Source organism: Penicillium nucicola (genome assembly GCF_028828085.1).
Source record: "Penicillium nucicola strain IBT 29836 chromosome Unknown utg000008l, whole genome shotgun sequence".
Lineage (NCBI taxonomy): Eukaryota > Fungi > Ascomycota > Eurotiomycetes > Eurotiales > Aspergillaceae > Penicillium > Penicillium nucicola.
The window spans coordinates 109799-137676 of NW_026643132.1; the positions used below are offsets into that span (position 1 = coordinate 109799).

The 27878-nt window shown below is 48.9% G+C and overlaps 11 protein-coding genes across 11 annotated transcripts; 4 read left to right on the forward strand and 7 right to left on the reverse strand.

Moving 5' to 3' along the window:
* Positions 1–114: 114 nt before the first annotated feature.
* N7511_007521 (MFS-type transporter sphD) lies at positions 115–1736 on the reverse strand (the record flags this gene model as incomplete). Its single annotated transcript, XM_057129898.1, has 2 exons — positions 115–1566; positions 1617–1736. The coding sequence occupies 2 exons, from the start codon at positions 1734–1736 to the stop codon at positions 115–117; spliced, it is 1572 nt and encodes a 523-aa protein (XP_056981681.1).
* A 509-nt stretch (positions 1737–2245) lies between these two features.
* On the forward strand, positions 2246–4336 carry N7511_007522 (flavin monoamine oxidase family protein; the record flags this gene model as incomplete). The annotated part of the gene is made up of 1 exon (XM_057129899.1): positions 2246–4336. The coding sequence occupies one exon, from the start codon at positions 2246–2248 to the stop codon at positions 4334–4336; it is 2091 nt and encodes a 696-aa protein (XP_056981682.1).
* A 121-nt stretch (positions 4337–4457) lies between these two features.
* N7511_007523 (SDR family oxidoreductase) lies at positions 4458–5228 on the reverse strand (the record flags this gene model as incomplete). The annotated part of the gene is made up of 1 exon (XM_057129900.1): positions 4458–5228. One exon carries the CDS (start codon positions 5226–5228, stop codon positions 4458–4460), a length of 771 nt encoding a protein of 256 aa, XP_056981683.1.
* Positions 5229–6312: 1084 nt separating this feature from the next.
* Positions 6313–8584, forward strand: N7511_007524 (uncharacterized protein; the record flags this gene model as incomplete). Its single annotated transcript, XM_057129901.1, has 7 exons — positions 6313–6625; positions 6683–6978; positions 7029–7103; positions 7155–7382; positions 7430–7909; positions 7963–8267; positions 8329–8584. 7 exons carry the CDS (start codon positions 6313–6315, stop codon positions 8582–8584), a joined length of 1953 nt encoding a protein of 650 aa, XP_056981684.1.
* Positions 8585–9113: 529 nt separating this feature from the next.
* On the reverse strand, positions 9114–10927 carry N7511_007525 (NAD(P)/FAD-dependent oxidoreductase; the record flags this gene model as incomplete). Its single annotated transcript, XM_057129902.1, has 8 exons — positions 9114–9257; positions 9311–9403; positions 9457–9672; positions 9726–9973; positions 10027–10585; positions 10642–10742; positions 10799–10843; positions 10894–10927. 8 exons carry the CDS (start codon positions 10925–10927, stop codon positions 9114–9116), a joined length of 1440 nt encoding a protein of 479 aa, XP_056981685.1.
* Positions 10928–11667: 740 nt separating this feature from the next.
* N7511_007526 (uncharacterized protein) lies at positions 11668–14475 on the reverse strand (the record flags this gene model as incomplete). The annotated part of the gene is made up of 3 exons (XM_057129903.1): positions 11668–13333; positions 13436–14258; positions 14412–14475. 3 exons carry the CDS (start codon positions 14473–14475, stop codon positions 11668–11670), a joined length of 2553 nt encoding a protein of 850 aa, XP_056981686.1.
* Positions 14476–17086: 2611 nt separating this feature from the next.
* On the reverse strand, positions 17087–18418 carry gprD (the record flags this gene model as incomplete). Its single annotated transcript, XM_057129904.1, has 2 exons — positions 17087–17794; positions 17855–18418. The coding sequence occupies 2 exons, from the start codon at positions 18416–18418 to the stop codon at positions 17087–17089; spliced, it is 1272 nt and encodes a 423-aa protein (XP_056981687.1).
* A 2257-nt stretch (positions 18419–20675) lies between these two features.
* aspf13 (allergenic cerato-platanin Asp F13) lies at positions 20676–21137 on the forward strand (the record flags this gene model as incomplete). The annotated part of the gene is made up of 1 exon (XM_057129905.1): positions 20676–21137. One exon carries the CDS (start codon positions 20676–20678, stop codon positions 21135–21137), a length of 462 nt encoding a protein of 153 aa, XP_056981688.1.
* Positions 21138–21260: 123 nt separating this feature from the next.
* Positions 21261–22993, reverse strand: N7511_007529 (NADPH-adrenodoxin reductase; the record flags this gene model as incomplete). Its single annotated transcript, XM_057129906.1, has 3 exons — positions 21261–22133; positions 22189–22623; positions 22697–22993. The coding sequence occupies 3 exons, from the start codon at positions 22991–22993 to the stop codon at positions 21261–21263; spliced, it is 1605 nt and encodes a 534-aa protein (XP_056981689.1).
* Positions 22994–23198: 205 nt separating this feature from the next.
* N7511_007530 (uncharacterized protein) lies at positions 23199–25481 on the forward strand (the record flags this gene model as incomplete). The annotated part of the gene is made up of 3 exons (XM_057129907.1): positions 23199–23372; positions 23423–23611; positions 23670–25481. The coding sequence occupies 3 exons, from the start codon at positions 23199–23201 to the stop codon at positions 25479–25481; spliced, it is 2175 nt and encodes a 724-aa protein (XP_056981690.1).
* Positions 25482–25975: 494 nt separating this feature from the next.
* Positions 25976–27852, reverse strand: N7511_007531 (Lectin C-type domain protein; the record flags this gene model as incomplete). Its single annotated transcript, XM_057129908.1, has 2 exons — positions 25976–27742; positions 27790–27852. 2 exons carry the CDS (start codon positions 27850–27852, stop codon positions 25976–25978), a joined length of 1830 nt encoding a protein of 609 aa, XP_056981691.1.
* Between the last annotated feature and the right edge of the window lie 26 nt (positions 27853–27878).

The following is a 27878-nucleotide window of genomic DNA, read 5'->3' on the forward strand; positions in this document are numbered from 1 at the left end:
GCCACGCAATTTCTGGTTACTACAGAATAGGTTCCAATTTGAATGTCATTATTTTGCTGTACAGGTACTGAACTGCATCCTTGCCGTCAAAGACCATGTTATCTTCCGGCTGGATTATTCCTCAAAGCGCTGGGTTCCAAGGCCCCGGTCTTTCAGGTCAATCTCTTCCATAAACACAGAGCTCAACAAGCCAATCCCGCCCAGGCCAGTCATGGTGTAGAATATCGTTCGAAAGCACTTTAAATAGACTCTCAAAACATGATCCAATGTTGTAACAGAGGCGTCTAGTGATCCCAGATTTTCAATGAAGCTGACAGCATTAGAGGAATCTCTCAATGGCGACAGTGGCCCTACTAGCTCGGGTGTAGTATCCGAAATTGAAGCCGAGAAAACATTGTTAAAAATCGAAGACGAGATAGTGAGCCCGATAAGACCCCCGAAGAGACGAATAGCCTGGAACTGTCCAATAGCTAAACTTGTGTCATCGATGTTCTTGACACTTGCTTGCATTGGAAGATTGTTGAGACGTAATAATGCGATCCCCTGCCCCCAGAGAATTGGAAGCCCGTAGCGCATCGAAGACGAAGATCCCACGTCGAGCAGGGTCAATAAGCCAGCTCCCAGAGTAACAATTACCCATGAGAATCGTAAAAGCCACACATAGCCCCCCAAGAGCGGGACCATCATCATCGAGGCCGCTGCAACCAACACGCTGATGATGATGGTAGGAAGCAGGGAGACAGCTGATGAGATTGCGCTTTCGAGCTCAACAGATTGGTAGAGTAAAGGCAAATATTGTAATAAAGACACCATGATCACCCCGTGAATGAAGCCTACTATCAGCGTCACATTTCCTGTCTTTGTGTGATAGAGCCTATGGGGAATAATGGGTGTTGCTGGCTTTGCTTCGTAGAAGACAAAAATGATGAGCACCGCAACTCCCAATAACATTGGAACAAGGGTCTGCCAGGAAACCCAGGGATATAAGGATCCTGCCCAACTCAGTGGAACAACAAAGATTGTGACTCCAATGACGACTAACACCATACCGACCCAGTCGAGGCGACTTAAGTTCTGAGCAAGTGTGGCATCAAGCTCAATCGGCCGAAGTTTTAGGCAGAAAAACACCAGGGGTGTCCCAACTCCCAGCAGTGGCAGGTTGATCCATCCAATCCATCTCCAGGTCGCATAAGTCGAGAACAGCGCGCCAAGGGTAGGCCCGATGATATTGCCAATGGCCGATGGAATGGCCATCAGACCGAGATATTTCGCGCGCTCCTCCAGCGTCGTCATATCAGCAAGTATAACCTGTGCCAAAAGGTCAATCCCTCCCCCGCCGAGACCTTGGAGTACGCGTCCGACAATGATGATGTCCATACTTGACGCCATAGCGAAAACAATGGAGCCAATGAAGAACAATGCCATAGAGACGTAAAGAGGCGGCTTTCGACCGAATGTATTAGATATACTTGCCCAGACTGGCTGCATCACCAGGCCACATAATGTATAAGCCAGATTTGCCCAGAATGACTGCAAACTGGAGCCCTTCAAGTCACCAACTATTGTCTAGCGACGCCAATTAGTATGGACCAACCGGACACGAACCAGGAACTTACTGGAAGAGCAACTCCTAGACATGTCGCATCTACCTGAAAGACAAACAGACTTGCTGCCAGCCCTATGAATGCAAGTTTGAAAGACAAGGACTTTTTTTGGTGCTGGGTCGGTATTGCCATTTTGAAAGCGAACGATGTCCCATGAAGTGCCAATGACTATTTTGGAGGTTTTCCTTGTTTCCAAATCGAACTTTCTTTTCTTGGAATCCGCAGCTCTGAGATATCTCAGGAAACTGGATTGGCTGTGTTTAGGAGAAGAGACGGAATGTTGTGTTCCAGTCTTGGCCCCCAAATTCTTCTTAGCTCCTTCTGTCTTGCTCTTGCTCTTTTTCTTTCTCTCTCCATCGCTATACTAACAATAAGTGATGCAGGAATTAAACATGGGAGAACGAACCGCAAGGTCCACGGTAAATGATACGAGTATATTATTGGCTTTCCCCACGGTGCCCTAAAGGTACTCTTTTCGGCCTCGCGAGAGGACGATCTGCAACTTCATACCAGACTTGTCATTGTCGGACTTTCCTTGGCATCGCTGAAGGTCCTCAAGGGTCTAAGAGGGATCTACCACATATGAATGGCTATATAAACCCGGCGAAGAGATGTAAAAAGGACAATTCAATCCTCAGAAAATGTTCGGCAAGTGGTCTCTCGTGGCCGCAATAGTCGCCCAGGGTCTAGCTGGGCTTGCCAGAACGATCGAGCAAGAGACTGTCAAAGTGACAACATCTGACACGGTTCGACGCGGTGAACTGGCCAACGTTCATCTCGATTGGCTGAGCGAGCCACCAAGCCTGATTGAGTCAAGGTATGCTTCCTGTGATGGCCAGACATCTGGAAAAGAGGAAACCATTGCGCAATTCTCCATTCAAGATCAGCCCCCACAGCGACTGGTCTGGGCAGTTCCTGAGGATGCCGCAACTCACCACTGCGTATTTGTTTATGGGGGAGATCCCTCAGGCAGTGCGCAGAGACTTTTGGGCAGAAGTAGCCCAGTATCCCTGCAGAAGAAGCCGAAAAGACGATCGGCGGCAGACACCAACATCCCGTTGTTAAAAGACTTTGATGCACTTGGAACATGGTTCGACGGAGTGGCCAAGATCAAGGACAAGCTCGATACCAATGGGGGAGTCATTTCAGGAAGCTCGCCAAAGAATTCCTCACTCGCAATCGTTGGCGGAGGCATCTCTGGTCTCGCAACAGGTCTGATGCTAGACAGTGTCGGCGTGCACAACTGGGAGATAATTGAGGCGAGTGACCGTGTCGGAGGCAGATTTCGAACCAAATATGTTGCAGACACACAGGAATGGGCAGAGATGGGACCGATGAGGCTGCCATACTCGGTGACATACAAAGACGACAATGAGACTCTCCTGTACTCCGACCACCAGTTGACCTTCCAAATGGCAACCATTTTGAACGACATGAACAAAAATGACTCGCAATGGAAGATCGAGTTCATTCCCTGGATCCAACATAGTCCCAACGAATTACTCGCTCAGGGAACTCGTCGGCATCCAGACGGAAGAATCCCAACGCGTGCTGAAGTCGAGGCAAACCCAGATCTGGAGGATGCACCGGCTATGACCACAGCCGAGTTCAACAATACTCAGAATTCCATGGACAAGATTTTGAAGAACGAAACAACACTTAAATCACTTCAGAAGGATGTGTGGCACGCACACAAGATTGCCATGGACGAGGGCCTTGACGACTGGAGCGAACAGGCTTTCATGCGACATGTCTTCAAGGCCAGCGAAAATGTCACAGATGAGATCTGGACTTCATCCGACTACGATGTTTTTTGGGATGAATTGCACCACAACTCCAATCTTGGCTTGGATGGCACAAAGGGCAGCTTGGGAGAAACAAAATGGCTGTGTATTGATGGAGGATTCAATCGTTTATCTGATGCTTTCCTTCCGCATATTCGCGACAGGCTCATTCTTAACCGAAAGATCAGAAAGCTAGAACCTGTTCGGGACAACAATAACAACACTCGCACCCGACTGTCTTGGTATCCCAGCGTCTTCAACCGGACATTTGAATCTAAAGAGTACGACTACACGATCATGGCCGCGCCATTCACCATGACCCGCTTCATGGACTTGCCAACATTCTCATCAGTCCTAGACCGCGCAATCAGCGAAGCCGGCGTTCGCTTCAAATCCGCCTGCAAAGTCGCCCTCTTATTCTCCGAGCGATTCTGGGAGAAAGGCGACCGACCCATTTTCGGCGGATACTCCAAGCCCCCAAGTGACCCAGTCGGCGCCCTCTACTACCCAGTCTACGGTCTTAACGAGTCACGCCCCGGTCTGATAATGCACTACCGAGGCGGGGACTGGAGCGACCGGTTCGTGAGTTTCTCTGACGAAGAGCATGTTCAGACAGTGCTTGATTCCATTGTTAGCTTGCATGGCGAGCAAGTGCGAGAATTGTATACCGGTGATTACGAGCGTCTTTGTTGGCTGGAGGATGAACATACCGCGACGTCATGGTGTCGGCCGGATGTTGAGCAGCACAAACTGTACATTCCTGCTTATCATCAGACCGAGCATAACACCATATTTATTGGTGAACATACTGCGCCTACGCATGCTTGGGTTAGCTCCTCCTTGCAGTCTTCCGTTCGTGGGTCTGTTCAGTTGCTTTTGGAGCTTGGTTTGGTGGATGAGGCGAAGGATTTGAATCAGCGGTGGATGGGGCAATGGATTAAGCTGTGATATCCTGGGAGTCCTGAAACTCCCACGAGAAACCTGTGTATATAAAAGAGGTTTTCTTTTGGCATGCGCATATCCATACTAGAAAAATGTTGAAGTCCAGTTCAATAGTGATGATGTGAATCTACCAGGGCAATATCTCTCCAGTCTGAGTCACAAATTTACCAGAGAAGTTTTCTCTCGTCGCTTCATCGATCACCTTCAACATTCCCGTCACGCTCTCCTCAACAGTGACAGGTGGGCTACCAGAATATCCCCACTCCTTTGCTACAAATTCTCCAGCACGCGTCTGCACCCAGCCCGGATGGAGTGCGAATGCGACAAGACCATGTGCTTCATTTTCAGAATGAAGCGCTTTGGTAATCCAGTTGGATGCGGCTTTACTGGGACCGTAGGCACCTCCGGGAACAGGCTCTTGTTCCGCGATTGACCCGACAGACGATGAAATCACCACAAGCTTAGGGGAAGAATGGGACTTTTTCATCAGAGGCCAAAATGCCTGAAAGACCATGAGAGGGGCGATGGTATTGACTTCAAACGAAGTGCGTAGGTCCTCCGCTGAAGTGAGACTAGCGCGGGTCATGGGGGCAGCGAATCCAGCGTTGCAAATTAAGACATCGATGTGGGAAATCGTGGGACTGATCGTGGTGACGGCTTGGAAGATCTCTTGTGGGGGAATGGCGGTGCTGAAGTCCAGCTCGATGATATGAAGAACACTGTCTTTCCCTACGGTGACATTTCTGACGTCCGACTTGAGGGTAGCGGCTGCCTCAGGGTTGCGAACGGACACCACGAGAATATTTCCTGGACGACCAAGCAGTGCTTTGGTGAGTCCGAGACCGAGTCCTCTATTTGCTCCTGTGAGGACATAGACCTGTCCTCCCGTGGCTGTCATGGTTGGCGGTAATGTGGGAGTCAAGTGGTAGTCGTGGGGTCCGTATAAGCTGGGTTGGCTTCTGATGAGCACCAATGGGGAAAATTTGCACCGAGTTCAAAAGCCAAGGAATCAAAATGCAGTTGCCAACTTGAAATAAAAGAGAAGTAAGTTGAACTTGAACAGTTCACCTTTTATAAGCTTAGGGCGCCTCATACCCCGTGATCTCGGACCAATCAGAGAGGTCCGAGGGCTTGAGTCTCTTCCTCTTTCTGACTAGAGAAATCGAGTATCTATGGACATGACACTGATGCAATATTGAACCAGAACGTGAAATGTACATCAGAAAGCCGAGGTGTGAATATGTCTGAGCTAGCGAGATGTCATTGTCATTGCCATACAAGCATAACTTATACCATTACACCGCGAAATAACGATGGAGATATAAGCTGTCAGTTGACCGCGCCAACACGCCGGGCCACTGACCTGTTGTATATGCTGAAAATCCAATGAATTCACCAGTCTGATGCTGACCTGCGACTACCGTGACTCGATGAGTCCTCTGCTTTGAGAGGAATGAGTGAAGATCTCGTGATATCTTGGCGTGGATAGATGCCTGGTATTTCAGGTCTATGTTTGCTGACAAGTTCTCAGGAATTAGACATAACGTGACCCCGACGATGGTATCGAGACTGGAAGCCTTCAAATGTTGAGTTATCTCTTGACTCTGCCGATATGGCATAAACCCCTGAGCGATTTGACGAGGTCGACAGTCATATCAACTTGGATTATCGCCAACTCCACCTGCCAAGACTGCCAATCTCTCCCCCAAGTTCCCCAACGCCGGAAACTACCGGTCGTTGTTGTGTCTCAGAGGCTAAGACTCGAGCTATGGCTAGAGAGCTCTCTGGGCCTCTCAGGGCCTCCGGAGACAACATGAAGACTCCAAAAGAGGGGGAAGCGCCCCACCGTTATCGCTGACAATTTGGGGTTTGGGGTTGCCGAGGAAGGTCGAAGAGAGGCTAAGAGATAGTCCTCGTGCGGTCTATATATCTATTGCAGACGACCCTCAGTATTCCAGCGTCACAGCATTGAAAGGGTAATCATGGCTTTGGGTTTCGGTTCTCGCCTGTGGCGTGTTTCTGCCTCAATAGTACTTCTCATTACTACGGCGACAGCAAAGACTATCGATGATGGCAAGCTATTCACAGTCAATGGAATCAATTATTATGGCGGAGGCGCGGCTGTCTCCAAGATAGTCGTGTCCGCAGACTTCAATGCCACCCAATTCAACGCGGATATTGTTCCTATTACGATTATTCGAACAGGGGATGCGGTGTTCACAAAGGACCTCTTGAAGGATACTATTGCAAATTATTCCGCCTCTGATGATGTGTTCCAGACTGGGTTCCTCCAGTGTAAGTGAAAACTGAACTTCTCGTTTTCATTTTTCGGTTCAATTGACCTCAAAGCAGCGGTTTTCTTGCTCTACGACGGAGATGGTCGGAGCAAAGCGGATGTCTCAATCCATCAAGCTCTGCAGAAGCGTGGAAGCAAGGTCATCATGGCCTCGCCTCGCTATAAGCCCGAGGCCCATCTGACACCTGCCAAACTTTCGCATGATCTTCCTAAGGGACCCTACTTCTTCTCGCCCCAGACTGGAGAGGTTTACCAAGCTTTCCGTCTCTATTCAGACCACCAGGTTGCCTTTACCGAGCCCGCTCTGAGTGACGGAAAGGGAGGATTCAAGCCTTTGCCTGCAGCAGTATCGGTGAGTAGTGAGTATCCAATTTCATGTGATGTCAAACTAATGAGATTTAGGGTGCAATGACCAAAAGTGTCGCTGTTCCATCCCGACTGTACTATACACCCACTACCAAGAAGCCACTTGCAGGAGTGAGTTAACTCCATGTACTACTAATTGCGTGTCTTGCTAACAGCATTCAGCTACGCTTGGGTGTCAAAGACATTTACCACATCAAGGGACTCCGGACGAGTGGGGGCAACAGAGCCTACTACGATCTGTACTCGCCGCAAAATACCACCGGTCCCGCAATTCAACGATTGATTGATCAAGGCGCTATCATGATCGGAAAGATGGGCACTGTTCAATTTGCGAATGGCGATAACCCCACTGCTGATTGGGTCGACTTCCACTGTCCTTTCAACCCGAGGGTATGTCTCTTTTCTCCCATGCGAATAATAATACTAATCTCTCTCAGGGTGATGGCTACCAAGCTCCCGGTGGCTCGTCTTCGGGGCCAGGTGCTGGTATTGGTTCGTATGACTGGCTGGATATCGCTGTGGGAAGCGACACCGGTGGCTCCATGCGTAGTCCCGGGGGTATGCAAGGACTGTTTGCTAACCGTCCTTCTACCGGCGCCGTCTCTCTGGATAATGTCATCCCCCTGTGTCATGCACTTGATACAGCTGGTGTCTTCTCTCGTGATGCTGCTACCTGGTCAAAAGTCATTCATGCTTGGTACCAGAACTTCACTGACTACAAGCAATATCCCAAGAAGATATTCTATCAGGACTCCTCATTCCCCGCCGTAAACACCTCCGCGGGTGCAATGCTTGAGGAATTTGTTGTCAAGGTTGAAGAGTTCCTCTCCACCAAGCGTGAGCATGTGAACATTTCTTCGCAATGGGAAAAGACCCAACCATCGTCAATGCCCGCCATCAACGACGTGTTGAATACAGTGAGCATCGAAATATTCAAACTGTATCATAACATACTAATCAATCAAACCAGACATACGCCTTTTTGACATCCGTTGACCAATACCGCTCCCTTGCACTGCCATTCTACGCAGACTACGAAAAGGAGCACGAAGGGCGCCGACCCTTCATCAACCCCGGCCCTCTAGCCCGATGGACCTGGGGCCAGAATAACGGCGGTGATCTTGCCTTTACTGAAGCCGTGAAAAACAAGACCATCTTCAAGAACTGGTGGGAAACAGATGGATACGGCAAGGCCGACAAAAAGACATGTTCTGAGGGCATCTATCTCTACCCCTATACTCAGGGAGATACGCAGTACCGCAATGTCTATCTCAGGTGAGCTCTTGACATCCCCACTTCCAACGTTTGGCCAGAAAACAATTCCTGACCTCCACAGTGCCCCAACCGCTCCCCCTCTAGGCTTCTCCAATGGCCGTATCGCCGTCTTGGCTGGGACGCCTGATATGATTGTTCCTGTTGGTGAGATTGCCTACAACTCTACTATTTCACTCAAGGAGGAGTATATGCCTGTCACTATGAGCTTCGGTGCTGCCAGGGGCTGTGATTTCATGTTGGTGAATCTCATTGAGGATCTTGAAAAGGCCGGTATTGTCAAGCCTGTTAAGACAGGCTCGATGATGTATCCTTCCTAAGGGGGCTTTTTTAAGCACATGAAGCCTCATTATTATGTTTATAGATGATTCATGCCATGATATGATATATCAGAGTGTGTAAACAGTACATAGAATCGAAAGAAATACTCATTATTCTTATTACTTTGACTGGTTATTATCTTGTTTCTCTTGGTTATGAGACTGCGGTCCACTTTTTCAAGGAATTTCTAGAAAGTTCAAAGGAAAACACCTGCTTCAGAAGTTATCGGAGAAGGCTCCTAGTGAGTCTATTAGAGCCAATCTTGTATAATGTCACCGTGGGCACACTTCTGTTGGTCATTTGTTTTGTAGCACATTGATTTAACCAGTAGCGGACCATGATGGTTCAGTTTTGCTTGAGGTTCTGCCTTTTAATAGGGTTACAATCTTAATTGCTACAGCTACAGTCAATGGGACTATATCAATGTTGATAAATGCCATTCCCTCTAAAGGTGCACCCGCACATGCCAGCGTCCCATTCATATCACGGTATACAATATGATGAGATAGGTATATGAGTAAATGCAGCTCAAGTCTGGCGCTGCGAGATATTTCTCGGTCCGTCAGGGCCCTCCTCAAGTCCATTCCTTCTTGGGGCATCGGGGCGCCAGCGCCAGAACTCTCGCATAAAAGATGAACTTTGACCTCCTTTCTCCATAATATCCGCGGCATGCTGGTCATAGATATTAGTAAAAGTCTCATGATTTGAGTAGACAATCTTCGGACCTTTCCCAGTACTGGTAAGAATTTGGCGCCGTGGCCACTGCCCCCTGTGCACACGAATACCGATTTCTCCGCAAAAATTGGTGCATGATCAATCTAGAGAGCCTGGGGATCAGTAAGGTCCGCTTCGTACTATGATCATGACTTACCACGAAGGAATTATCCAGTGAATCCGTATACCAGCAAAGCTTTGTAGAGAAAAATGGAGTTCCATCAAACTCTGGTAGAAATGTGGACACAAACTGACTGATGCAGTAGATGGCCGGCTCCGGTAGCTTTGCGCACTCTTCAACTGGAAGGGGGACTGACCATTGACCATCCTGAGTGAATGAAGCGCCTTGTGGTGCTGGTTGAAAGTTTGTCCACTATTAACCTAATCAGCAAAGTCAAGAGAGTGAAAAGAGCCGCCATTGATTACTTTGATCCCACGGTAACCAATCTTCACCAAGCCCTCTGGAGTTCTTGGTAGAACATAAATACTCCCCGTGTCTTTGCCAGAAATATCGCGAGGTACGCTCTTCCAAGCCATAACTGGAAAGCGCTCTGGTGAATATTTCTCCCACAGGGCAGTGTTATTCTTGTCAATCTTGAAGGTGGCAAGACTCCCAGCAGAGGACTCCAGATGGTAACTCAACTCAGGTAGGAATTGCGTCGAGAATGAACCGGCTACACGAAGGGGACTTAGTATAAGAGAGTCGAGAGGTGTCAGGGCGACTGACCAGCCACAACAACGACATCGGCCTCATGTATCATGCCACTGTGAGTTTTGAGCCCTGTCACCTTGTCTTTGCCTGGTTCCAGACTGCTTTTGACCTTGACCATCGATTCCACCGCTCCGGCAGATCCCAAGTAAAATTTGACTCCTTTCTCGGCCGCCAGCTTTTGGTAATGGGCACAGGCCTTACTGCATCGAACAAACCCAGCCGTTGAGTCCAGCACTGCTTCGTACGAATTGCCCGGGGAATCAGGAATCCGAAAGTCGAGAATCTTCTCTTTCCAGCCCAATGTGCCAGCGCGTTGGCAATCCGCGGGGTCACTTTTGACAAACTGAGTATCTCTCAGCCCATCCCGCTTCATGTTGGCGAGGGTTTCCTGTTCCAGTGCCGATAACTGATCTGACGGTTGGATACGAAGCATGCCACTGTTCACGAAGATCCGGTCATTACTCTCACTGCCGTGTTCCGGGAAGCCTCGCTTCTCGTCTTCGGCAATCCATGCCTTGCGACTCTCGAAAGCGAGACGCTGATAGTGAATCTCTTTCCCGTAGGAAGCACGAAACTATTGGCGTGGTCAGTGTTGGCCTTTTCCTCCTCGTTCCAGGATTAGTCCCATACGATCTTGTTGTGATCCGCCGAAGCAGCCTGAACATCATCCGATGCGGGGTCATATTCATTCGCATCATATTGGCTTCGATCAAAGACGGTCACTTCATAGTCTGTCCAGAGGGTCAGTCCGTATCCAGGTATCTTTCATCTTTGGGGCCAGACTTACTCTTCTCTCGCAGAGCAATGGCCAACGAAAGTCCAAAAATGCCGGCTGGGAGATTCGTCAGTCTGTCTGGTGCTGTTGAAGAGGAGGGCTTTTACCTCCGATGATGGCCACTGACTTGGACTCGGTCATTCTGGGGATATTGCAATAGAGCAGCTCAGTGCACAGGTCAGACTGGTGAAGAAGTGATCTCTGGAAGATGTTCTCTTGATCCTCAAATCCCCGCACAGCCTAGCTCGGATGTCCACCGGGTCCCCGATCTCAGTTCAATTTTCGGGGAGATTGGCAGTTCTGTCCTTGGAGTTTGAGTATCTTCTCTGCTCGGAAGAAAATAGGCAGCAAGCATTGGCTGGCCAATGAAACTATGTCAACCAAATCGCCGCACGAACAACGTCCGTTCCCGTTCCGAGTAGCAGAGATCGTCAATCAATGATGTTTCGTAGGAGACAAAAGAGAAATCCCACTGCCGTCTCATACGGCTGATAGGGTGGTGAATAACCAGTGGGGGTGGTTATGGCGTACTTTTCAAAATTGGATTCGCGTAGAGATGGGTTTTTTTCTTCCAAGGACTCGATTTCTCTATAGTCTTGGTAAGGAGTAAATTGACATATCATGATACTATATACCAAGGTAAACGAGTACTACTTATGACGTCAAATTATCCAATTATAGCCTCCAAATGCACCTACCTCTACTCCGTAATAGTGTCCTTCTCGAAACCTCTCGCTAAAGTGTCTTTTTATCTTTCATGTTTACACTATCACGATATATCTAGATACAGCGTCATAATTTGAACGTCTCTCTTGTATGAGGTGACCGGGGACTCTGAATTATCTTTGCATATTGGTAAGCTGAGGACTAGAAATGATCAACTACTGACCAGAAGGGGTTCCATCAGTGTAACCGCCACCCACAAATTTTTCAAGCCCAGGTGGAATGCGACTATCCTTCCAGAAGTAGATATACCGTCGTGGAGTACAGGCTATCTCCTCAATCGGTTTGCCCCTGAGAACGTCGACAAAGGTGTTGGCTTTCCAAACAGACGTCAGTCTCGAATGCGTAACGTATTTTGTAATATCAGGACCGTTGTGTGGGCTGTATTTCACCTGAAATGCTAGGCAACATGATGGATCCATGTCGGTGGCTTGAGTGGAGTAGCATTGAGGATGAGATTCGCCTGGAGGGGTTATTTCAATTTTCACCTGAACTGTTCCATCTCCTATGTCTTCACCTCGTGGGAGCTCAATTGGGCAATAATTGACATAGATTGTTCGGTGTTGATCAATGTCCGGGTTAGCTCTGTAGTAGTATTCTTTGTCGCGAAAGACATTGACCTGATTCTTCCAGATACGTCCCTCTTTCTTCTCGCGATTTGTTCGTTTCGCTCGTCGGAGACTTGGCTCCAGAATTCCGAGGTCTATGGCCTCGGTGCAAAGCGGCACAAGATCTGCAATATCTGTGTCTAGCTCGCTGTCGCGCTTGTATTCTTCTGGTGTCATGGGCTTGGGGTTTTTCAGTAGGATCTCTGAATGAACTTTCTTTAGAATCATTGAATCTGGTAGCTGTTTGCCCAATAAAAGATCAACGTCACTGGATATATCCTGTGCGTCGGTTTCTGGGCTTTGGGAGGCATGGGGTCCAGCGATCAAGGAAGGTTTCTCAACAAGGCTTTGTAGCCTCTGCGCATACTCTTCATCAATTTTATCTGTGGCCTTCTTGACGATCTTCTCAACATCTTTGCAACATTTCATATCCAAAGCCCCATTGCAGAGTTTCTTTTTGGGTGGTAATTGCTCATCTTGGTTTTCAAAGGGTAAATGTCGCTTGGTAAACCATTCTGGTTTCTGTAATTGCCGTCTCAAAGCATACAGTATCATCAAAAGTGCTCGGGGAAGGTTTCCAGACAGCTTCACAATTTCCTCAAGGCACTTAAAGCCGATTCCTTTTCGGCTAAGCCAGAGTGCAACATTGAAGTCCATCGTTTCTAACGTAACAGCTTCTTTTCCTAACTTCTCCATTCTTGCCCACGAAAGGATAGATCCCAGGATTGAAGAAGTTTTGACAGAGTAAGGACGAATTCCTTCAAGCTCCAGCATACTGGTGGCAAATCGAATTGCTTCGCTGATCATTGCTCCATTGCATCGAATATTGGACCAAATTCGGGCGGGTAAGACTGGGCATACAATGAATAGACGCTTTGAAACCCCACTGGATATGTGGCTGTTTGCAATGTAGATTGAGAAACGAAAACCTCGTAATTCAAGAGAATAGCGAATCTTGGGGACAAACTGTAGTGCCTCCTCAGCACGAGAGCCGCAAAGAATAATGATTCTTGCATTGCTAGTATCTAATATTTCTTGGTGACGATGGCGGGTATCCTCAAAGCGGTTTGAGAGATTGTTTTGGTTTATTGGAGAAAATGCGCGGAAATTGAACGTCCAAACAAGGACATTTGTCTCGTCAAATTTGCAGCGCTCGAGTGCCCATGGAAGCAGTATATCCGAGAACTTTTCCGTCGAGTCATACTCGCCTAGCGAGCTGGATGCCGGAGAAACCCCAGCATAGTCAAGGACGATGCCAATCTTTGCCGTTAGTGTACCAAAGCATGGGGTATGTCTATTTCTGATTGCACTTTCAGACCTTCCGCTGACATTGGTCATCGACTCCTTCAGCTCCTGGAATAGCACATTGTCATGCAACGCTTTCTGCAAAGCAAGGTTGAAATCACATCGGAAAATCTGACGCGTAGCTTTGAGCTGCCTAAGCCTCCGTCTCTTCGCTTCACTTTTTTGCTGTGATCGAAACTTGCCCCAGAACACAATCTGAGGGTCTGGGGAAGCATCAGATTCATGAACGAATTTCAGCCTGTCGTAGTCCAACTTGACTCCATTCTGTGCCAGTGGGGTCATAAGATTTAAGCCAAAGCTCTTCAGTTGAAGAAGCCTGTTGCCCTCATGCCGGTTCATAATTCCATGGTGAGTAAAAAACGCCTTGCAAAAGAGAGCTTCCAGAAGATTCATCCGGACTTTAACCCAATTCCGATTGGAGGCTTCACCGCTCTCCGTGACGGACTCTGGGCAAGCCCAGAGTCGGATAAAGTTGACATTTCTTTGTCCGTTTCCCATCCAGACAATAAAATGATGCAGATTATGGCGCGACTTTTGTAGTATATCCTGAACATGCTGTCTGAGAATCCGACGCTCGCCATCAGTGCATTGTCCAACATAACATCTCTTATAGTTCCGGTGTCTTGCATCAGTGATGTAGTCCATGTAGCCCATGTTCCCGTCCCAGTCTTTATCATCATCTTGCATGCTTCGAACTTCATCAAGGGTTTCCCTACAGATTGGGTGACCCTGTAGTTGGAGGATCTCGGGTCTGACAAAACCAAGGAGGGTGTCTGCGACAGCTTCAATGCCTCCGCGGACATGGATTTCCTGAACATAGGGTGCATCGTTCCATGCTGGGATTGCCCCATCAATAATAACTTGGAGAAGTGTAAGGCAAGTGGGCTTGAGCGGAGGAAAATTGACAGGCTCTTCAACAATGACACTCTATGTGAATTACATTAGACACGACAAACACGGCATTCATAAATAGGGCATTTCGAACATACGTACGTCTCGAATATCCTGAGGGATTTTGAACCACTCCGGATCATGATGGGCCGGCGGCTTCATTGTGATATTGAAATGTCTGGTCTCTTCAAATGATGTCTCGGAAATTTGGAATTTCGTCGTCCATTTTCTTTTCTGGCCGGGATCCTGGTAAGCTGGACGCTCTTTCCAACTTCCATGGTGATGGGTCTTTCCACTCAGAGACTCCATCGTTTTCAATTCTTTGGCGCGTTGAAATCTCTTGGTCCTCTCTTCTTGTTCGGTGAACGTCTCCACGAGTTTCCGGCAGTTTTTGGTTATGTGGCCCTTTCTGCCACACTTTCCACAAGGTGCTACGTTTGGGCAATTGGAAGCAGGGTGGTCGATCTCGTGACAAAGGCAGCAGGGGCAGAAAGGACATGTTTGGTTGGTAAACCCAACCGTGCCACATCTTGTACAGGCTCGATTATCTGGGTACAAAGGCATTTTGCGTTCTTTGCTAGGGTAGCTAGCAAACAAGAATGCCCTGGTTAGATGTGTTCCAACCCGGTAGCTAGCGAGGCCAACAGAGACGACCTCGGATGAAAGAGTGACAAGTGGAAAGGATCCAGAAAAGACAGGCCTACCCGGATTCTTATCACGATTTGCCTGTCTTTGGTTTACCTCGTGGTCGAACGGCAGGCACAAGCTTGGAGTGGGGAACAATATTGGAAGATGGAGCTTAGCAACTTGTGGGAAATCTGAGGAAGGTGGAATTCAAGCAATAGAGGGGAAGGAGCAGTGATACAAACTGAGACCAAGAACCGATTGATTTGATCAATAGAGCAGGGGAGGTTGGAAGGACATGGAGAATGGGAAGAACTAGGGAGCGAAAGCTATGAAATCAATGTTGTAGAAGTTATGACCCTTCGACATATGTGCTTTCAACCTAAGAATACACTCAAGACAATCACCTCATCTTCTCAGCAAATCCACGTGAAACTCTTATAAAATTTGGCTTACTCTTTCCACTCATTCCAGTGACGCCACTGTTCAGGACTAGTAGGTTCAGTATAAACTAGAATTTTGATATTGGGTGTTTACTCATATACATACCGTCACAAAAGTCTCCCTACACTACCACTTACCACTTTCGCCAGTTTCAATCAATGACTATTATCGTTCAAGTGCCGGCGTGTTTCGCTTTCGCCAGCTTAAGGGTGACCGCTGCGCCATCAAGCCCAGAAATAATAGGCACGTTGAACAGAAAGGCGTAGATCAAGATCAGAAAACCAGAAAAGAAAGGAAGAAGACCAAAAAATGAAAAAAAAAAAAATTGAGGCTCAGCCGAGAGTTGAACTCGGGATCTTCGCATTACACTATTGGGGAGATTAGTCGATGTTTGGGTTTAGGCTGGACAGAGCAAATACTCACAGTGCGATGCGTTAACCACTGCGCCACTAAGCCTAGGAATGATAGGCACATTGAACAGAAGCTCGTAGATCAAGATCAGGAAGCCAGAAAAGGAAGAAGACAAAAAAGAAAAAGAAAAAAATGAGGCTCAGCCGAGAGTTGAACTCGGGATCTTCGCATTACACTATTAGGGAAATTAGTCGATGTTTGGGTTTCGGCTGGACAGAGAAAATACTCACAGTGCGATGCGTTAACCACTGCGCCACTAAGCCATTGGATACTGAAGATTCGTATTTTCCTGTTTCATATTCTTATGGCGGTTTAGATGTTCGTGGTAATTTAGTAAATAAGTAAATAAGTCAATACGTGATGTAGGATATAAGTCCCTCTGTTCTATGTTCGATATTCTTACCAGGAATTGAAAATGTCCTGGTGTACAGTGTTGCGCCCTCATGGTCAGTTTCAACCCATGCATACTCCGATCCATGGATCACGCCATGTGAAGGCTGTACGAAGTTCACAGGCAAATCCTCCCAGATTGGCCCATCTCCGACACGTCAATAGCAGCCAACCCTTAGTCACTCGGTAAGTCGCTCGTCTAAACTCTCCTGTTGGATCGGCTTTTGTACAGGGAAATTTTCCAACATCTCAATCCGAAGTGGAACCCGTCTCCACCAAAGTCCACCCAGATTGACCACATCCAGAGAGAACCAGAACGGTTCCAGACTGGTTCGGCTGGCGAAGCTCGACGTGCGAACGGGCCCGCATCCAAAATTGAGTCTTCACGTTCTGCTCGGGTCAGGGGGAGTTCGGCATGGTCGGGAAGGTCGGGGAAGGCCTTCCTATTGGGGTTGTGGTTTTAGACTGCACTCTATTTGGATCGACACGATAGTCGGTTTCTTTCCTTCGCCTGCATGCACTTGCATACACTAGCCTACCGTAGGCGTGGTCAAGGCCACGGCTTGGGGTCAGGGGTTCCGGGGCGGCTTAGCTTGTGCAGGGACCGCAGTCTAGTTCTCGTCTCCACTGGCAGCTGGTCAGGCTCTGCAGATGGGGCTCGTTTGGTGGAGAGCCGAATCAGCCTCTGGATGCCGTCGGCTCAGCCTGGAGAGGGCGAATGGGAACACCATGGAACGGGGAGGTGGGACGGGACATGTAATTATTTCAGATACTAGACAAATGTCCGTCAGTGGAGTGGGAATTACCCAAAGTATAGAGAGGTAGAAGGGGAGCGTGATTATGTACAATATCGTAAGAATAACAAAAAAAAAAGTATTATAGTCATAGTCTGGGCATCCAAAATTCAGCTGTTGCGACGCTCCGTGTGTTCATCAGACTCATATGCGGAGACCGGCTCGTGTAAGATCTCGATCGTGGTTTCTTGAATCACACCACCAAAGTTGTTCATTTCCACTTCACTCTTAGGAACGATATCATCGGTCGAGTCGTCGAAGGGACTGGTTCGCTTGACGTCCGGGTTCGAAGATGGACGGAATCGGGAGCCAAAGCGAGATCCGCCTTTGCTGCGGTATTTCTTGCTGCGTGGCTTTGAGCCTCCAACAGCATTCGTGGTGATGTTGGTCTGCCACTGCGAGTCTGTGTTGTCGTAATTGTGATCGGTAGTGCTGTGCTCGGTGTCGATCAGGAGATGGCGACGGGTCAGGGTGTAAACCAAGACATCGAAGAAACCGGACAAGGCCATCAAGCAACCGGCAACACCAAAGTAGGTTTTGCTGGGTGCACTCCCACGTGCAGTGGCCATACGACCGGCGGCAAGAGGCAGAGACAAAACGAGATACACCAGAGGGTAGACAACCATGTAAATGACGACCCGATTGAGACGCTGCAGACTTTCTTGTTGGCCCCGGCGCAGTTGTTTCGCTTGTTGCATACGGCGTCGTAGGTAGAAGAACATCATGGCGTAGAGAACGACGGTGCCGAATTCGGAGACGAAAATCCAGAAGTAGTGACCCCAAAGACGTTCATCTTCATGATCGGGGCTCAACCAGCACTATCGAGGAGTCAGTATGAGGGGTCTCAAGACCGAGATCGGTTCAATGGAGAAACGTACCCAGTTAGCCTCGGAGATCACAAAGACCTCTTTTCCGTATAATCCAACGGGGATGAATCCCAGAACCAAAATGAACGCCCAAAGTCCGACCACACACCAGATAAAGGTTTTGAATGTCACTTGACGACCACGCAGAACGACTGCACCGGTATGGAGAGCAATCGACAAGACGAACAATCCACTGCCAGGATCACCTGTCTGAATCCACCATCCTTGCAAGTAACAGGCAGCTTCGCCAAAGTGAACACCACCTCTCGATACCCAATAGAGAGAGATCAAGAAACCGATGGATTGCTGCAAGTCCACCAACAGCAAGTTATAAATCAGCACGACATATTGGTTCTTTGCCAGCGGGTTTTTGTAGTATCGTTGCCAGTAAATGAATCGGTAGGTCAGAAACGCAAGTAGGAAAAGAGAGGACACCAGGGACATCAGCGCAATGATTCCCATGGCAATAAAGAGTGAACGATCGGACCCCAGCAGGGGAGCTTCCTCGCGGAACTCCCACTTACGAGGAACGAGACCATGATCCGACGTTAAAGAGCGTAGAACGAGGGACAACATGATGAAGGCGTTGCCAACAAAAAAAGATTGATCAAAACGAGGGGGTTGCAGGTATAATAATCATCTGCCTGAAAAAGGATGGGGAGCATAGATGCACTCCACTCTGCCAAGCGGAGCAAAAAGGCTTAGGAGTTCAATGGCAGCGGACTTCCACGGGTTCCACACAATAGTCCGCGCTAGTTCAATTGATGGAGCAAATGACTGTACAGGACTGTATACTCCATTGGGCAAATCATCAGGCAGGTTGGAACGCTCCACCCTGGACGGTTCAGAATTTGTACCGAGCCCTAACCCAGTTGAAACTTTGCTTCTCATCCAAAAATTGCGCTGGTGATCGACATCAGAAGTGAATCATGTTAAGATTTGAAGCGGACTTTGCCGCCAGCGCCACCGTTCGAGGGTTTCGGCGGTTGGTCACTGAGCCAAGTGGGTTGGCTAGTTGACCCCTTCGTATTTGACGCGATCTGGCCCACTAGTGGACCAAGCCATCAATCGAGATTTCCTGCGCTTGGTAGTGAGGGCAATCCAAGCTGCATCATCAACGGATCGTCAATGGATCGTCCATGGCCTGGAGATGTTCCTCGTGGGGGGCATTGCTGGTATTGGAGTCGTCAACCTTTCATGATCGCTGTTCCAACCCAACGCCATGTGATTGACCTGATGCAATGTCGATCAAACGTTCCTACATATACAGTACAGTGTACATCCGACGAGGCACGTTGCTAGTGGCAAGTCCGAACGCACATCCGAAAGCACAGCAAATATCTCTTGAACTTCACTGTGGCAGACATACTGTACTTCGCCCCGTATCCGTATAGAGAATTTGCCTATTCGTGCAATTTGGGATTGTATACACCCTGATTTTTGAGAGGTCTGTGCAAGTCCTCATTTCGCTAGGGGGTCAGGGGGGGATGGAAGGATTGGGATAGTGGAGGTGAAGATCAAGCTTCCTACCTAGGTTCGGTCCAATATTATGAGTACCGGGCTACAACCTCCCCACAAGATGCTGCTGAGAAATCAGCCTATGAGCGCATGTCCGATTTTATTTTTGTTTTTTTATTTCCGGGTTTCTTGCTCCTCAAATGGTATTAGATGCTGAACAATCGAATGCAATTGATGAATAATATTACGCAGGGTTCAGGATGCCTAAGCGTACCTCCACAGTACTTTTGCAACTCTTGGATACAAGTAGTCTGCTATTATAATTATTTATATGCTAGAGTTTTTCCATAGTTATAGACACTACCTTTGTGTGGTGACTCCCAGAAATTATACACTATTTCGGGGAGAGAAACAAGACGCCAGAGCTGCACGTTCACTACGTATACTCTACCTTCCTAGGGTCTGATGAACTAGATGACATTCTATGATATGGCCAAGCCTTCAATGCCAAGGCTTGGGCAGTATTGTAAATTCAACTAAAGCTGTCACTCATAGCTAATTTCCTAGCATCAGGACTATGTGGGGGCTATTTTGAACTGGGGAGAATGGAAAAGCCTTCCATGTTTCCAGCGTCGGTCAACAATCACAACCCTTCAGCCTCTTTCAACAAGTTCGTCTCCGTGGCGCAATTGGTTAGCGCGTCTGACTGTTAATCAGGAGGTTGGAAGTTCGAGCCTTCCCGGGGACGTTTCTTTTTTATTCTTTTTGCATATTTGCATGTACCCTTGATACCTTATTTTTTTCTCCCTTTTGTTTGTATTCGATGTGTTCCACCTAGTTATTCTCCTCTGTTCAATCTCATTTTGTCTGATATTATATAGATGGAAATAAAATGCGGCTGTAATGCTATTTTGGTCGATATTGAAATGCAACCTTGACTGCCGCCACCCATCTATGCTGTAGCATCATAGCATAAAAAGGTCGATCTTCTCTATTTACGAGGTCAGGCATTCATGAATGACTTGGAAATAGCATCTTGCATGCTGTATGTCTCAGTCTTGCCCGCACATTCCTAGTCAACCCCACATTGATCTTCCGCCTCATTGCACCGGTTTCTCCAGTCCTCTGCTACGGAAGTATCGGGTGATGGTGGGCCCGAGATGAAAGGCTCTTATTTGAGTATCAGCTGGATGTCTCTAAGACCTGCACCGGGTAACAGCGGTGATGATGGGAGGAAATCGAATCATACTTGGCGGGAGGCCTGGTGGTCAAGATATATAAACCACCTGGTGAGGCAGCTGGAGATGGACAAGACAACACAAACATTCAATCTTTTCATACATAAACTAAATCTACTCTGGACGAGATTCTCACCATGAAGTTCACTATTGCACTCACCTCCACCTTATTGGCAGTCGTCAACCTCGCCGTCGCCGCTCCCACAGTGGTCGCTCGAGAGGAAACTGTATCTGTTTCCTATGATACGAAATACGATGTGAAAGCATCACCTCTGACGACCGTCGCCTGCTCCGACGGAATCAACGGGTTGATCCCTCTTGGATATACTACCTTCGGCTCTTTGCCAAACTTCCCCAACGTTGGCGGTGCCCTCACCATCCCGTCCTGGAACAGCCCTAACTGCGGCAAATGCTACCAGTTGCACTACTCCAACGGCAAATATGAAAACACCATAAATGTCCTTGCCATTGACGCCGCCCCAGGGGGCTTCAACATCGGCCTTCAGGCGATGAACACCTTGACCAATGGCCAGGCCGAGCAACTGGGCCGTATCTCCGCCACCTACGTTGCGGTGGATGACAGTGTGTGCGGCATGTAAGTGCGGAATGCACATATGATACGAGACAAAAGGGTATACGAAAGTTCGTCATGAGTTCAGTGGAGAGTTGCGAGTAATGATCTAAATCGATCTATTTATACAATTTTAATTTACATACAAAGCTCAACCAAGCACCTCTAGCATTTCTTCTACACGGCTGAGTTTATTCCGGGGCTTGCCCTTTTGTTGGCCATATTCTTTTTCAGCGGCATCGATCTTCAACCAATCTTGCCAAGATGTAGGCCGGAGACCGCGGCGTTGAGCCTCGGCCTTGACTCCCTCCCAGCCGAGCCCACTGCTCTGTTGAGGTGCATGAAGCAAGGATTGAGAGTCAGCACTGCTCGCCAAGTCCTGTGCCAGGGTATCGGCCGTAGTAAAAGCGTCGGTCATAGTTGAAGCGATAACTCCCGTAGGACCCCGCTTGACCCAACCAGCACAGTACAGTCCAGGCAAGGTGGAAATCAGAGACCCATCAGGAAGTACCTCGGGTGCCCCCTTGCCCGAAAGACTCGTGATGCGACCGAAGCCATCGTTCGGAATGATTCCGCGGCTGGCATCGAAGTCGATACCCAGGTCCTCCAGCCCGGGGAGAGGAAGCGATTTATAGCCAACACTGCGGAAGAACACGCTGGCTGGGAGATTGATCTGCGCACGCTTTCCATTCGACAAGTGTTTGGGGAAGACTTTCGAACTGGGACTATGAGGATCGGAAGGATCGAGCTCATTGCGAGAGAATCGGGCATGAGACAAATGATACGGGTACTCTGGGGACCAACATAGCGAGTCCGGCGCAAGCAAAAAGTCCAACGACCACGACTTGGGGGATTGATTGGGATCATTGGCTGACCCCTTGGCTAGAAGCTGCATTAGACGCTTCTGTGCCCGGGGTAATGCTGAGACCACATCTTCTGGCGGAAAGATATCCTTCGGGATCGGGTCGAACGAGACACCCGGGAGTTGAAGTAATTCACGGACTTCTTTGATAGTAAATGAAGCCTAAGTCAAATGAATCAGCAATTGGAACATAAGGCGCTAGACCAGCTTGACTCACCTGTAGCGGTCCGCGACGCCCAACAACTCTCACACGTTTAATGCGACTCGAAGCAAGCTTTTCCAGTGCATAGTCCGTGATATCGGTCTTGCGGAGTGCATCAATGTCCGAAAGAAGAATACGGGCAACGTCCAGTGCAACATTGCCCTGTCCGACGATCACAGCTTCCTCCCCACTCGTTAGGTCGGGGTCGAGATCCCGGTGTTCTGGGAGACCATTATACCACCCCACAAAGGCACGGGCAGAGTGTACACTATTCAATGCCTGCTCCCCAGGAATTCCGAGCTCTTTGTCCTTTGCCGCCCCGTAGGCGAACAGAATGGCATCGTAGTGGGGTTTGAGGGCGGAAAGCGGAAGATCGTTGCCGAGGTTGATATTCCCGACAAAATTGAAGCGCGACGAGGTGGCTACTTCTGTGAATTTATCCTCACAGTTCTAGAAAGCGGTTAGTCTGGTCATATACTTAGTTTTCAAGTTCCGTGATAAGTTCGCCGTGACCATCACTCACCTTGACTTCGGGATGATCCGGCGCAACACCATACCGAGCAAGACCAAATGGCACAGGAAGCTTCTCGTACATATCAACTATTGCATCTTGATGTTTACCTAGCAATCGATAGGCGGCGTAGAATCCTGCTGGACCAGAGCCCACGATAGCAACCCGAACTGGTCGGCCGGTTGGCGCAACATGACTGTTGAATCGCCTCGGGGAAAGGAATTGTGCCGCAAGACTTTTATACCGCAGAGGCCTGTAGGTAGTCTGCGCAGTGCATTGAGCACATGCCAGTGTCCCGTTCAAGCGCATGGTGCATAGTTGGAGACATCGCGGAGAGACAAGCGGAGATCAATCTGATAAGGCACGTGATACCGGTTGCCGGGCCGACTATCTTGTTGACTCGCAGCTCTATTCTCACCTGTCACATCTCAGTCACATCTCACATTCCAGCCTCACTCTCTGACATTCCTACTCTTTTGCGCGTGGATGCCACGAGTCCTTCGCAGTCGCTACCATGGGGAGATCGTCACCTCCATTCCTTTACGATCGTCCGGCTGCGTATAGCTTCCGTGGACCGACCGACAAGGCCTTCAACCCGAAGGCAGCGACCGAGGCGAGCTGGACACGTCCAGCTCCAAAACCCAGACCAACAGGGCCATTGGTGAATGTGAATCGCCACCCAGATACGGTATGTGCGTTCCAGAGATTCAATGTGGATTCTACTAATGGTGGATGCAGTGGGGTTCCTTTAATACGGTCAGTTCATGGACTCCGATGAGCCCCTACACTAAGGATCGCGTCAAGTGGGCACGGATAGCTCAACTCACATTACGTGTCGCTACTCTCCTGGGAGCACTTGGGTCCCTGTTCTGTTCAATTGTTATCACTGGCGCTGCGACGACGGTTATTTGGATCATTCGCGTAGGCGTAAGTATATCCATCCGACAAGCTGGCCAACAAGTTCCCTTGCTGACATGGATACCAGCCAATTGTGTCCATCCTTCACACCATATATGGTATCTGTCACCATGCTCGTTCTCCCATTACTCGACCTTCCGGCTCTCAGGCCGCATATGGGCTGTTCGCTTCAACCCTGGACTTGGGACTCATCGCATTCTACGTGTTTACCGCATTCATCGCATATGGCGAGTGGACATCTAACGCATACCACTGGGGCACCATGTTCAAAAATAGCGACATCACCGTCAAGTTGTCCGAGACCACCTTCATTCTGGCTCTTGCAAATGGTGGACTCCACTTCATCTCACTCTTCATCTGTATCTTCTTTGCAATCACCTTCCGCAAGATCTCTCGTCTCCCGCCTGATATGAACCCACTCGAAGATAACCTGACAGCGCGCCCCCGAAAGAGCAAGAGTAACCGTGAGAAGACGGACGAAGATGAGAAGCATCTCAGTCAATCTACCTTCAATTCCTCCATGGAGGATCCACTCATTGGGCGTCCTCGTAGCATGCCATTTATGCACACACGTGAACAATCCCTTGGTGCCGACTCCAACTACGAAGGAATGGATATGATGAATGACCACCGACAGTCGCAGCCCTCGTTATATCAACACCGTCTTTCTCACCTTGAATCCCCCATAGAGCCTCATTCGGATCCCTCAAGCCCGGAGATGCTGTTTCACCAAAGCGAAAGCCAGCCATATGATATTACATCCCCGACGCCCCCACCGGCTCCAGAATACCGAAATGTTGCCTCTCATTCCCCGGAAGTGATTGATGCTACTATTCAGATGCGTCATTTGTCATCCCGAACTGCCGATAGATCGGACACTGTCAGTCCTTTATCTGACAATTGGGTAGCATACTCCGAACGCACTCAATCCCCGATGAGCGAAGCTCCCCACGAGAACGAAAATACACTGCGCCAGTCCTCATCTGTTTATAGCCGGCGCAGTAACACATCCACCGGTAGCGGAATTCGTGACTGGTTCGCTTATGGTTCCAAGCCTGCTCCCAGCGTTGGAAGTGCTATCCCGGAAGATGTTCGAGGGGAGTATGCATCCCTCACTACGCATGAATACTACGGCAATGATGACAACCAGCGTGAGCTGGATGTCGGTGACCAGCGCATGGATATCTTCCCTGACCCCGAGGAGCACAGTGATCCTATGGATGATGAGCGTAGTGGCTCTATTCCATTCAACCCTCTCATGCTCAACCCGCCCACTCCGCAGCCGATTTTGTCCCAGAAGCCCGAGGACACTGATCCCGTGAGACGCATTGTTTTGAGCGACAATCCTAACATATCCTACAACGAAAAGGCCCAGCCAGTCACTGTCTCCCCCAAGACCCCTGGATCTCCTCCGCCCCCCAGATTCTACGGTGAATTGGATGTTCCTGGCAAGCCCGGACTGGATACCGCCCGCGAACCCAGCTATGAAGTTGCCAGGAAACCGACCAAGCTTACAAAGAAACGCACCAATAAGTTGTCCGCTTATGAAGCCCTCAAGAAAGATGATGATAGCGAAGATGCATATGTACCCAGAGCCCTCAACGCCGCCGAAGGTGACCGTCAAGGCCGTGTCGTCAGCAACTCCGGCGCGGATACTGCCAGACCAAGCATTGCAGCTGGCGTGGGTGCCTCTCTTTCCTCATATGGAAGCTATATTGCAGGTCTGGGCGTTGGTCGCCGCCGCGACGTCAGCGGCAAGGTCGCTGAAGAAGGTCGCAGTGAGCCCATCCTGGAGGATGCGCCCCCTGTTCCCCAGCATCAAACCCCCAGCGCATCCCCAGCCCGGGCAGCTGGCTGGGCCCGCTTTGCCGGACTTTGAACATGATATCACTTGTATTTTGAGGAGTTTGTGGTTTGTCTTTATGAATGGCATCTAGCGACTGTTTATTTGGGGACTCTGATATCCCGCTTTGATTTGTTCATTTTTTTCATGAAAATATGTTTGGGTACTGTTGGGTGTATTAACGCTTTGGTTTCATTATTGATATTAGTTTCGGATCTGTAAGATTTCCAATTGAACAATTTGTCATAACAATATCCGAACTTGTAAGAAGCATTAAACCTTTAAGGCTTATATAATAGATTTGCGTCGTCAGTATTTCGTATGACGAGTTGAATGTATTTCGGGGGAGCAAGAGCTAATCAGTTTATTGGAGGTGTATGGTGCGTAAAAGGAAGCATTTCGGCGCCTGATGGGTATCATTTGATCAAGTAAACTGGCAACACCCAGGAGGTATAAGTAGTGTTGTATATGGTTCCACACAGTCTTAAAAAAGAAAGTCTAGATACGAGAAGATCAAAGGCCGAGGCGTATTACGAGGGGACACCCTCGTATTCCCAGCCTTCAATAACACGTTTCCCGCGCCGTGAATTCCGACGATTGGCATTGCACTTAACAAAGATAGTCAAGGCTGCGATGATGAGAATGATGATACCAGCAATCGCAGCAACAAGCACAGTTTTTCGTTCAATTTGCTGCGGATTGGAGGCATAGGGACAAACGGCCTTGGGGCCACCGGAAACCCAACACGAAGTAACATCAATTGAATTGAAGTCGAGATAGACTTCGCGCAGAGTGGCGTCTGTAGAGGAGGGATTAATATCTGTCTCGGGCAAAGAAAGGAGGTGCTTGTGAAGGTATTTGCTTTCAAGACCTGTGCGAGGTACAGCAAAGCTCGCTCCTTCTGGACATGTCTCAGAGACATTAGAAAAATATGCAGATTGGTCCGATAGAACCCAGGAGAAGGGGGAGTTTCCAATTCGGCAGGCACCGCGTCGCTGCTCAGTGCAGTTTGTAGACCGCCATTTGCCGTCCAATGTGAGATCCATAATGGCACAGCGATCATATTTTGTAACACCCTCGCCTCCGCCATAAGTGGCATCGCGAGGCTCTCCCAAAGCCCAGGCCCACGACGTCGAAAGAGAGACATTGCGGTAGTGTTCAACATTGGTGTCGGCAGTCTCGCCAAATAGAGTGGTATTGAGTATCGGTGACATTCCACAAGATGTTATATCGGACAGAGCGTTTGATATAGACGCCATTGTATCGTATATGGGAAGCCCGTCCGGGATAGGTATGCCATCGGACATTGCCCATGACGAATTGGCCTGAGAAATGGCTGTAGCTTTCGGTTCATATAGACAGCCTGATGTGAGGGTGCCGTTGTTTGTTGCAGAGACATTCACTGCAGATGTCAGATATCCAGGAGGGAAGATCGAATCTTCATCCAAAGATAAGTCGTAGTCCGCCAGCTGAGGATCTACCGAGCCATATTCAATAAGTACTCGGTCACGTTTCGCCAGCTGAATATACTTTGATGACGGCCAGCCGTCAGGAGTGCTTTGGTCGCCTGATTCATTCTCATGAATAGTGAAGTACTCGGTAATTGGCATATAGCTCTGTTCGACCTTATACCAAGACTCATTCAAGTTGCTTCGGTCTGCCTCCAGTTGGACAGGGCTGTATAGAAAGTCTTCCAGGGCAATTCCAAGTATCCGGCCGATTCGCTCATCTTCTGATGGCAACTGATCTCCAGTGACGGCAGAAGCCGGATAGTCCGGTGCCGAGTCACTGGCGGCGACATGAAGATTGAGAGCAAGATACGTCGTATATACGGTTAGTCGTGCATTGGTCTCCGAGAAGTAGCCCGCAAGTATCTCGGCCAATGTGTACGGATCCAGATCGTTTGTGCATCTATACGGACCTAGCTCATAGAGGGTATTTCCATGTGAATCGTCGAAGGCAGTGATGGTTGCGGGCTGTGCAGCAACCGTCGAAGTCGTAGCCGCAGTAGTGATGGTCGAAGTTTGTGAGGTACTACTCACAGTAGATGTCTCCGAAGACACTATCACGTCGGCCTTCGTTGGAACAGTGACCGGACAGAAGGACCATTTTCTGCGGTCCGGCGACCAGTACAGGTCGAGATGAAGGCGCCGGTATCCGATTGCTAGCAAGTTCGAGAAACATTCCGTCGCGGCAGATTTATCATATATGCCATTTCCAAAGCAGGCAGCCGATAGCGACACCGCGGGGTTCGTGACGAAGTTGAGTGGGATTTGCCCGGCGACATCACGTTCACTCTGGCTGAATTAACACCGTGGGTTGTGTATTGCATGGAGATACTCACTAGGAGAACAGCCACCCAAGTAGCGTTCACCAAGGTGGCCGACGAATCATAAGTCACTGACATGGGGGTTTCATAGTTGAAGTTGGGGA